This window comes from Scyliorhinus canicula, chromosome 23, assembly GCF_902713615.1.
Source record: "Scyliorhinus canicula chromosome 23, sScyCan1.1, whole genome shotgun sequence".
In the NCBI taxonomy this organism is placed as follows: Eukaryota; Metazoa; Chordata; class Chondrichthyes; order Carcharhiniformes; family Scyliorhinidae; genus Scyliorhinus; species Scyliorhinus canicula.
In genome coordinates this window covers 4,705,917-4,716,635 of record NC_052168.1, presented here as the reverse complement: position 1 = coordinate 4,716,635, position 10,719 = coordinate 4,705,917, and the positions used below count along the sequence as shown (strand labels likewise).

Here is a 10,719-nt window from a genome sequence, read left to right as displayed (position 1 = left end):
CGCAGACACGGGGAGAACGTGCAGACTCCGCACAGACAGTGACCCAGCGGGGAATCGAACGTGGGACCCTGGAGCTGTGAAGCAACTGTGCTAACCACTGTGCTACTCAATTGATCTCTCTGCACCCCTTCCAACAATTTGATTGCCCCCCCCCCGTGGATGTTGGTTTAAACACGGCTAAATTTCACTGGTCTGGTCAGCAGTGGGACTGCAGACAGATCCTCCGACTTTCGGAAAAATTAGGGACCTTCAAGCGGCTATTGGATAGGTACATGGATTACGGTAGAATGATGGGGTGTAGATTAATTTGTTCTTAATCTAGGACAACAGTTCGGCACAACATCGTGGGTCGAAGGGCCTGTTCTGCGCTGTATTTTTCTATGTTCTATGATGACTTGGCTTGTTCCGAGTCACCTCCACTTGTTTAACTAACTCTACGCTATTTACTTCCAACCACTCTCTGCGGAAGAGTTTCATATCCTCGCCACTCTCTCCGCAAACAAGCGACTTGAGTTCCAAATTGATTTTTTTTTAAAATTCGGTATGTGCCACCATTTATTGCCCATCCCTACTTGCCCTTGTGGGAGCAGGTAAGAGTCAACCACATTGCTGTGGATCTGGAGTCACGTGTAGGCCAGACCAGGTAAGGACAGCAGATTTCCTTCCCTAAACGACATTAGTGAACCAGATGGGTTTCTACGACAATGGTTATCATTAGACTTTTAATTCCACCTTTGTTTTATTGAATTCAAATTTCACCATCTGCAGTGGCGGGATTTGAACCCAAATTGCCCCCAGGTTATTACTCTGGGTCTCTGGTTTACTAGTCCAGGCACAATGCCGCCGCCTCTCCCATTTATGAGTGACTTTCATATATACTAACTTTGGACTACGAGAGGGGTCTTGCAGCAAGGTCGGTAGTGTCCCGACCACTGGGCCATAAGTTCGAATCCCACTTCAGGACTCGATGTTCATGCAATTCATAACGTGGCCAACAGGTTGAATATCAACCTGTATATCCTTCTGATGTGGCAAGAGTGGAAGGGTTATCTGGCCAGCCAGACTGTAGCAGGTAACGGCAAACCACTGCAGTACTTTGCCAAGCGAAACCACCAAACCAATCCAATTACCAGTACTTGTTCCTTTGAATGTGACGGTGCTTCAAGTGCAATTCCATTCCGCTAGAAATGCCCGATCACCTTTTCTTTAATTTTATTTTAAGTTGCAAAGTCGTTTGAAACTAGGAGGTTGGAAAAGTTAGAAATGTTCTCCTTGGGGTTTTGATCGATTCCTTCTGGCCAGTGCGTCAATAAATAAACGTAGATTTTAATTCATTGGGAAAAAAGATCGAGAAATGAGATCATCTAGAACATGGTACCTGAAAAGGTGGTGGAAGCTGATGCTCTAATTTTCAAAGGGAGTGAAGACGGGAAGCGGAGGATGAGGAGTTAACAAGGGTGACAGACTGGAGTGCGGGACTAAGCTAAGCAGCTCTTCCGAAGAGCCAACACCAAGTATAATGGGCTGATTGGCCTCCTGTAGGTTTCGAAGATTCTACTAAACTGATTGAAATTGTAGCTTTGTACAGTACATTTCTCTCAGAGGTGGGGGTGGTAAGTGGTGAGGCAAAACAATACAAATTTGTGTCACTCGAACACCAACAGAAGGTCACACAGCAGCCGTATCGAAGGTCCTCTTACAGCTCTGCCTGCCTGCCTGTCTCTGGGCCTTCCTTCGAATCTCTCACGCCATAGTGGGCAATCAGCCGTGCTTTTCTCACCTCCGACATTGCCACTTCCACCCACAAGGGTGGATTTGTTCCACAGGCCCTCAACACAATCGCCCACCAGGATCCATCGTCCCATACGGTGCAGAAGGTGGCCATTCAGCCCATCGAGTCTGCAAAGACCCTCCAAAAGAGTACCCTCCCTAGGCCCACTCCCCAGTCCTATCCTGCTTAACTGTTGAACACGAAGGAGCAATTTATCATGGGCAATCCACCTAACCTGCACGTTTTTGGACTGTGGGAGGGAAACCGGAGCACCCGGAGGAAACACACGCAGATACGGGGAGAACGTTTAGACTCCGCAATCACCCAAGGCCGGGATTGAACCCGGGTCCCTGGCGCTGTGAGGCAGCACTGCTTTTTCATTTTTTCCCCAATTAAGGGGCAGTTTAGCGTGGCCAATCCACCTGCCCTGCACATCTTTGGGTTGTGGGGGTGAGACCCCTGCAGACAGGGGGACAGTGACCCAGGACCGGGATCGAACCCGGGCCCTCAGCACCGTAGGCAGCAGTGCTAACCCACTGTGCCGCCGTCGGCAGCAGTGCGAACCCCATGCCGCTGTCCCGGTAACAGGATGTGGACGGAGCATTAACTCGTGCTGGGCAAGAGGTCAAAGCCATTGGTTTCCATTTATCAAATAAAACCCAGTTTCGTTCTCGTTGCTACAGGCTCCTGAGGTCCTGTCTCTTCATGTGGCTGTAGTTCCTCCTCTGAGAGAAGTGACCTGGGCAGCTGTCCCTACCTTGTGTTCGGAGGCTGCTTTGGTTTCCTTGTTTGCAAACCAGGTGTTCTTTTCCTATCCTGTTCTCTTTTAAAAGGTGAATTACCAGGTAGTCAGTCAGCTGATAGAAGCCATTCCTTACAGCAGAACTGTAGGGAATGGCTTCCATCAGCTGACTATGGATGCACCTACACCACATGGACTGCAGCGGATCAAGGAGTCGGCTCACCACCACCGTAGCAAGGGCAATTAGGGATGGGCAATAAACGCTGGCCCAGCCAGCGACGATTGTGTGCACACGCGTCTATAGGAATGCTACAGAGGTAGACAGGTGACACTAAAGAGGATACGAGGGAAATTCAAGTTTTAAAATTCCTAGATGACGCGGAGGAATCCTTTCCACCCCAGACCAAGTGCTACACACACTCAATGACGAGGTATGAAGCTCTCCCTCCCTCTTTGACAATGTGCCACATTAAAGGCTGGTGCATGGACTCGGGGAGACAGATTTAAGGTTTTGGGGGAAAAGAGAGACATGAAGAAAACCGGCTTTTACACACCGGGGTGCAATAACCTGGAACGCGTTGCTCACGAGGGCAGTGGAAGAAGTAAGGGTCGATGATTTGGAAAGGAGATTGGATGAGGTAACGCTGCAGGGTTTCGGGGATAGAACGGGGGGGCATGGGACTTACTGGCCTGCTCCTCAGAGAGCTCACCTGCTGAGCCTCGTGTCCTTCTGGTGCGCTGGGGTGACTCACCTGAAAGCCCACGAGACCGTCTCCTTCGGCTGACTCCCCAGACAGCGGCACCTCTTCACGTGGCCACCAGGTAGTCGCTGGGTGGGTCTGGACAAAGGGCTTCATGACTCTGGCGGGGGAGGGGGCGGGGGGTTGCAGCCCGTCCTGCATCGACGCACACCTTTCAGCAGGTGGACAATGGATAAAGGTAGTAAACCCCTGTCCTCACATCCCCCACCTTAGGGGGGAACCAAAAACAAGACGGATGCCGTCACCTGCCTCCTGTCCCGCTTTTCTTCGAAAGAGACAAGAACTTCCGCTCTGTAACAATCGGATTTTTATTTGTACAATATTCTCAATAACAGGCAGATAAATACAATATTAGCACGGCTGATGGAGCACAGGGGGCTAGTCACATAAACTGACCCCCCTCTCCCCCCCCCCCCCCCCCCCCAATCCCAACCCAGTGATAACAGGCCCGTTGACATTTCCGTTCTGGGCGGGCAGGACTGTACAATTGGGATTCACTCCACTTTTGGACAGGGATGCAAACTACCACAATGATTTCACTTTGATTTCAACGTGAGCCATGTCCCTCGCAGGGCGTCGCTCTTTTCAAAACCTTGGTTTCCTTTTCTTGGCAACTGACCTCTGTTTCGGTGCCCGGTTGGACGAAATCAGCACCATTGCTGCTTTTCCCCAGCCCCGTTCCCCTGGTGATTGAACTTCGGCAGGATGTTGCGATTTTCTGAGGTGGTCGGTCGCGTTGGTGGGAGGATTCAGTGGGACACACAGGAAGTGCAACAGTTCAAAACTCAGCATACAAATCTATCTCCTCTCGCTCAGCAAATTCTAACAGCGGTGTGTTCCTCCTCATCTCAGCTGTGCTAATACTGTTAACAGTTTGCTTTTTATTCAGGGTGGGAGGTGCAGGAACACTAGGGCGGGGACCTCAACTGCGAATATAAACAGCCCAGATAAATTAGTTGTTTTACAAAACAGTTGTCCAATTTTCTTGAGGCAGTGAGCTCATTTTCTTTTTTTTTAAACTTAAAAATTGTTTTTAAATGAGATACTGTAATTTGACAAGAGGGACCCTATCGCCTCCTTTAAAATGTGCATTCTTTATTATCTAGTTTTTAAAAAGGCCAGCAAAACCCCAAATATCAATATATATATACTTCTTGGGTCAGTGAAACCTGCCTTGGCTCCACACACACACTCGCATCCATCAAATAAACATCTTTCAATGCATACACACTGGCAAATCCATCCAGAAATATAGACAACATCAAACAACTGTCACGAGGCTGGGAACACGGTGCTCTCATCACACCGAGACTCTCATCCCCCCCCACTCCCCTCCTTGAATGACAGTACGTACAAGACACATCCCCCCCCTCCCCCCCCCCCAGCTTAAATCTTAAACCCAGCCCCCTATCACGACGCCAGTAATGGCATAAAGCAGGTCACACATACAAGACAACTGTACTTCTTTGTTCCATTGAGCTAGAGACTCTTCCTGTGCACAAACTGAAGCATATGACAGCAACAAACGGGAGTCAGATGTGGGAATTCGGCCATGGGAGGGGGGGGGGGGGGGGGAGCGCAACTGATTTGGGGGGCACAACAGGCAAGTTGCCCGAGTTAGTCAAGCATTCGATAACATGATTGACAGCGGTTCGAGGGGGCTGGGAGGTGGGACTGGGCAGTCGATGATACGTGGTTACTGACTAGAAAGCACAAAATTAAAACAGCAGAAAACATTGTCTGATTCCCCTCCCCCCCCAAAAAAAATAGGAGAGGAGGCTTTTACCCCCCAACCGACTGCCTGAACTTACAATAAAACATCTGATGCGGGGGAGCAAACTTGAAAAATAAAGTTTTGTTGGAAAAACAGGTTCCAGGAACAGAGAAAATCGAAGGCATTCTTTCACGATTTTTCAAAAGTGACCCCCCAATACCATTGTGGTTGCTTTGGGGCACAGAACTCGACAGAGTCTCTAAGCAAGTCTCAACAGTCCCTTCGAGGCCTTGTGCACTTGACGCTCATGAATGGTTCTGCGAGAGTGGGGGGGGGGGGGGGGGGGGGGGGGGGGGGGAGGAGAGAGAGGAGAGAAAACGAGCGTGAGGCAGGGGTTGCAGAGAGATGGGTGGCGTAGAAGGGAAAGGGGTGAGGCAGGGTGCTATAACAAAGTACACATGTGTGATTAGGAGGTCCCGACTCGCAATATAGAATAAAACAGCCCTTTCCTTCTCTGAGGAGCCAGCACTAACTTTACAACATTGATTTGCAGTGGGTGGGTGTTTGGCATCGAGAGCCATCAGGTGGATGGTGAAACATTGATATAAAAAGGAGAACATGCCCAGTGGCGGAAATCTTGGGACACAGGCCATCAGTACAATCCCTATCCCGTCCCTAATTAAAATGCGCAAATTAAAATACTTAAAATCGACTCTCCTCTGCCCTTTTTCCCCCCCCAATGTTGAACTATACACACATATATATATATATATTTTTTTTTTTAAAAGAGTAAAGAACAGCATAGACATTGATAGGAAAAATCATTCCTCTCTCTGACACATTGCCTTCTCTCAGAACGGGCGACCGTGTAATATCGTTTATTACCATTTAAAAGACAGTGCAGCTGTACGGAATTCACGGACCTACAAAATAAAAACTCCATGCATGAAGAAAATGGGAGGGAGGGAAGGAAGGAAGGAGGAAGAGAGAAAAAAAAAAACAAACAAAAATCAACAGGACACGAGAGGAAATGAGAAAGCTTTGCCAGTGGCTCCTATCTTATATACAGCAATCAGGAGATACAGTAAACAGATTTTAAAAGGTTCTTCCCCCCCCCCCCATTACTTTCCAAGAATATTCCGTTCCCCCAACCCCCCCCTCCCTCTCTCTCCCCACCCCTCAGCATTTCATTAAAAGTGTCCCAGGTTTCTTGCATCTACTTCAGGATCATCCGGCACTGCCACAATGAGAGATAAACCCCAGGAACGTCAGAATGACTGTCTAAAGTTTTCTTTTTTAAAAAAAAAAGTCTTCACACTTATTAAAATGAAATTAAAAGGAGAGGTGCGCAAAATTATTGAACTCTGGTAAATGATAAAAACTGTCTCTCATTTCCCGTTTACGTCTGTGCCGACGCTTTTCCGTGTTTTTCTAACTTCCCGGCCTCCTTCCCGTTGCTCTGGCGGCCGCCTTCCTCCGGTTTCTTGCCGTGCCGCCGCGCGTACTTGTATTTCTCCACGTAAGCTTTCACCAGGTTGGCAACTTTGACAGGGTTGATTTCGCCGCTTTTGCTGTGGCAGATCTGTGGAGGAGAGAGGTGACAAGAGTTTGGGTCAGGTATGCAGCAAGACCTGTCCAACACTCAGACTTGGGCTGATAGGTGGCAAGTAATATTCGGGCCACCCTCCAGTTCAGTACCTGGTCAGTGGTAACCCCACCCCCCCCTTCCAAAAGGACGTCTGATAGAGAGGGATTCAGTGATGGTAAATAATTCAGCTAAACTGTTCCACATAAAATGGTATCACCAGTACATTAGAGTCAACGCACCGTGGAGGTTAAGAGGAAAATTACACTCGGGGTAAAAGGTTTCAAATTTGTATCAAGGCACTTGTGTATTCTTCTCAATCCATCGCGCCAAGGGCTCCCAGTTGCACAACTGAGTCACAAAGAGCAAGAATCTCTCGCCTTGATTTGCAGCCAGTGTTATGTTAGCTGGGACAGTTGTAAGTGATCACAAGTGGTTTTAGTCCCTGGGGTTAAGCAAAGGAGAGAACAGTCAGCTTGATTCCTGCTGGATCCTTTGAGAAACTGCACACTTGACAAGCACTGGACGTGAATCATAGAATTTACAGTGCAGGAGGCCACTCGGTCCATCGAGTCTGCACCGGCCCTCTTGGAAAGAGCACCCCACTTAAGCCCTCACCTCCACCCTATCCCTGTAACCTCACCTAACCTTTTTTGCACACTAAGGGCAATTTAGAATGGCTAATCTACCTAACCTGCACGTCTTTGGACAGTGGGAGGAAACCGGAGCACCCGGAGGAAACCCACGCAGATACGGAGAGAGCGCGCAAACTCCACACAGACAGTGGCCCAAGCTGGGAATCGACCCTGGATTTGTGAAGAGACAGTGCTACCCACTGTACTACTGTACATGTGGCTCTGTGATGCTTGAAGGAGTTGAAGAGGCCTTGTGACCCTCACTCAACAGCCATTTGCAGCCAAATGTGGATTTTGTGTATTGAAGAGATCCCGGAGTCCGCGGAACTGAACCCCAGCAACAGGCAGCCCCTTTCTTGACCCGAGTAAACAGACAGCAAGACAAGCGCCCCATTAGAAACTAGAGTCCGACTGTGGCACGGTGGGGCAGTGGTTAGCACTGCTGTCTCAGGACGCCGCGGACCCGGGTTTCGATCCCGGTCCTGTGTCACTGTCCGTGTGGGGTTTGCGTTCTCCCAGTGTCTGCGTGGGTCTCACTCCCACAAACCAAAGATGCGGAGTGTGGTGAACTCAGCCTAACGCATCCTCCCATTGCTTCTGACTACACCTCCCGCTGCCTCAGGAAGGCAGACAGCATTATCAGAGACCCCTCCCACCCAGGCTTTGCTGTCGCCCAGACCCTTCCATCAGGCAGAAGATACAGAAGTCCGAAGACCCGCTCATCCAGACATAGGAACAACTTCTTCCCCACAGCTACTGGACTCAACGACTCCCCCTCGGACTGATCTGTTCCCTGTAAGAACACTATTCACAACGCCCAATGCTGCTTTTGCTCCTGTATTGTTTGTTTGGCCCTTGTTCCGCACTGTAACCAATCACTATTTGTTGATGTACTTTGTCAATTATTCTTTTGTCAACTCTGTAGCACAGTGGATAGCACTGTGGCTTCACAGAGCCAGGGTCCCAGGTTTGATTCCCTGCTGGGTTACTGTCTGTGCAGAGTCTGCACGTTCTCCCAGTGTCTGCGTGGGTTTCCTCCGGGTGCTCCGGTTTCCTCCCACAGTCCAAAGACGTGCAGGTTAGGTGGATTGGCCGCGCTAAATTGCCCATAAGTGACCAAAAAAGGTTAGGAGGGGTTATTGGGTTATGGGGATAGGGTGAAAGTAAGGTTTTAAGTGGGTCGGTGCAGACTTGATGGGCCAAATGGCCTCCTTCTGCACTGTATGTTCTATGTAAATACTCTGTACGTTCTCTTGGCCGCAGAAAAATACTTTTCACTGTATTTCGGTACATGTGACAATAAATAATATGCTGCAGAGGTGGACTGGCCACGTTAAATTACCGCTTTTAAAAAAAACTAGAGTCTGACAAACCAACTACTTTAATTTCGAGAAAAGCATTTGGCATTTGTCTTGCACCCATCAGGGGCTGATTTAGCTCACTCAGCTAAATCGCTGGCTTTGAAAGCAGACCAACAGCATGGTTCGATTCCCGTACCAGCCTCCCCGGACAGGCGCCGGAATGTGGCGACTAGGGGCTTTTGACAGTAACTTCATTGAAGCCTACTGGTGACAATAAGCGATTTTCATTTTTCATTTTCATCAGGACACTTTGCAAGAATATCAATATAAAGGGAGAACAACAATTCATACTGAATGAGAAGAGAGTGCACTCTCGCGATGTGTCCTAATGGGTGCAAGACAAAACGCTTTGGCATGTTTCTACTTTCACCAATACCCAAGTTTTGTACGGCCAAATGACAACTTCAATTCCAGCACTTCAACCGGGAGAATGATAATGAACGCGAATGACACATTTTGGATTCAGCCGGGGAAAGTTGTCATGTCCCGCGCAACTTTGCATTGCCCCACAAAACAGTTAACTTGTGAAAGGTGTAAAGCGCTTACCTTGTGCACAGCTTTGCGGAGAATATCTTTGTAATCGTCCTTGTTGATCTCCTTTCTCTGATAGAAGGGTTTGATGGCCAGTTTCACTTCCTCCACTGCGCGCTCCTGTGTGTGCAGCTTCTTCAAGTACTGCGAGCAAAGAGCCAACCAACAGGATCAGCGTACACCCTCTCGCAATGGAACACCCTGCCTGGTTCCCCCAAAAAGCTCGGCCCAAATTGGGGAACCCTCTGGGCTTGAGCACAGGCCGGTTGAGCATTTGACGTCTGTAATACATATATTTCTACACTCTTCAGCCCCCGGATCGAGGACGCTCAGTACTCGAGAATACTCAAGACTGGAAATCAAGAGAAATCGGGATGGGATGCGATAAAAGAGTTGAAGCTGATAATCAGCCAATTATATTTAATAGTGGAATAGCTCGAGAGACACAACCTACCCCTGTTGCTATTCATATGCTCTTATGAACTGTTGGCTCACGCGGTGCTGGTAATAGCGCACATATGTGAGGGGTATTTCAGTGCGCCTGGTGAAGGCGAAATTGGGCACAAATCATTTTTGTTGTACTCCCAATCTCTTTGGGTGTGAGCAGTACCTGGAGTTGAATGTATGGGGTTGTCTAGGAGATGGGATGAGCATCGACCATCTCCCCTCTCCCTTCTTTGTGTACGTGTGGATCAAAACAAGGGTTTAGATAGGGTTCTCCCAGTGAGCGATGAACATGGGGCATTTGGCTGAGAGGTCATTCGAGAGGCTTACCCTGTCGCTGTCCATATTGCCATCGGTGCTGGTGGCCCCTTCCATCTTGGCAGTCTCCGTGTTATCCAACATGCTGTACAGCTTCCCGGAGCTGGTGGCTGGGGGCAGGAGGTTGGATCCTGACAGCGCGGGCGGTCCTGCTGAGCAGCCCAACATTGACAAGGAGCCCTGGCGGAGAAACTTGGGCGCGGGCTGGCTGGCAGGGAGGTGGGCAGAGAGACTAGCCGTCACTGGCGGTGCTGGGGGCTTAGTCTGGCTGAGAATCTGTAGGGTAACAGATCAGTTATCAAACATTGGCGAGTGCTTTGTATTTTATTAACGTTTCTTCAACGTGAGAAATCAGATTGCAATACCACAACATTCGGTGCCTTCACGAAACAGGTTATAGAATCACACAGCACAGGAGGCCATTGAGCCCACTTTGTGCTGCCTTTCAATGTAGTATCCAAAGACGTGCCGGTTAGGTGGATTGGCCATGCTAAATCGCCCTTAGTGTCCAAAACAAAAAAGTTAGGAGGGATTAAGGGTTAAGGGGATAAGATTGAAGTGAGGGCTTACATCGGTGCAGACTTGATGGGCTGAATGGCCTCCTTCTGTATTCTATGTTCTATGTTCTATCCAATTAGCCCCACCCAGCCGTGCTCTTTCCCCATAAATTTAACTTATCAATACAGAAACTAAAATTTCACATCAATGTGTTTCAAAGCCGTGTAACTATACTGCTTGCGTGACGCTCTTAATACATCATAGAATTTACAGTGCAGGAGGCCAATCGGCCCATCGAGTCTGCACCGGCCCTTGGAAAGAGCGCACCACCTAAGCCCACACCTCCACCCTAATCCCAG

General features: G+C 49.0%; 1 protein-coding gene across 1 annotated transcript in view; it reads right to left on the bottom strand.

Moving 5' to 3' along the window:
• Positions 1–6,155: 6,155 nt before the first annotated feature.
• Positions 6,156–10,719, bottom strand: part of scaf1 (SR-related CTD-associated factor 1) — a 37,926-nt gene continuing 33,362 nt past the window's right edge. The window contains 3 exon segments of the mRNA XM_038783352.1: positions 6,156–6,570; positions 9,116–9,244; positions 9,875–10,138. Of these exon segments, the coding sequence (XP_038639280.1) occupies positions 6,388–6,570; positions 9,116–9,244; positions 9,875–10,138 (576 nt within the window). The 3' untranslated portion in view covers positions 6,156–6,387.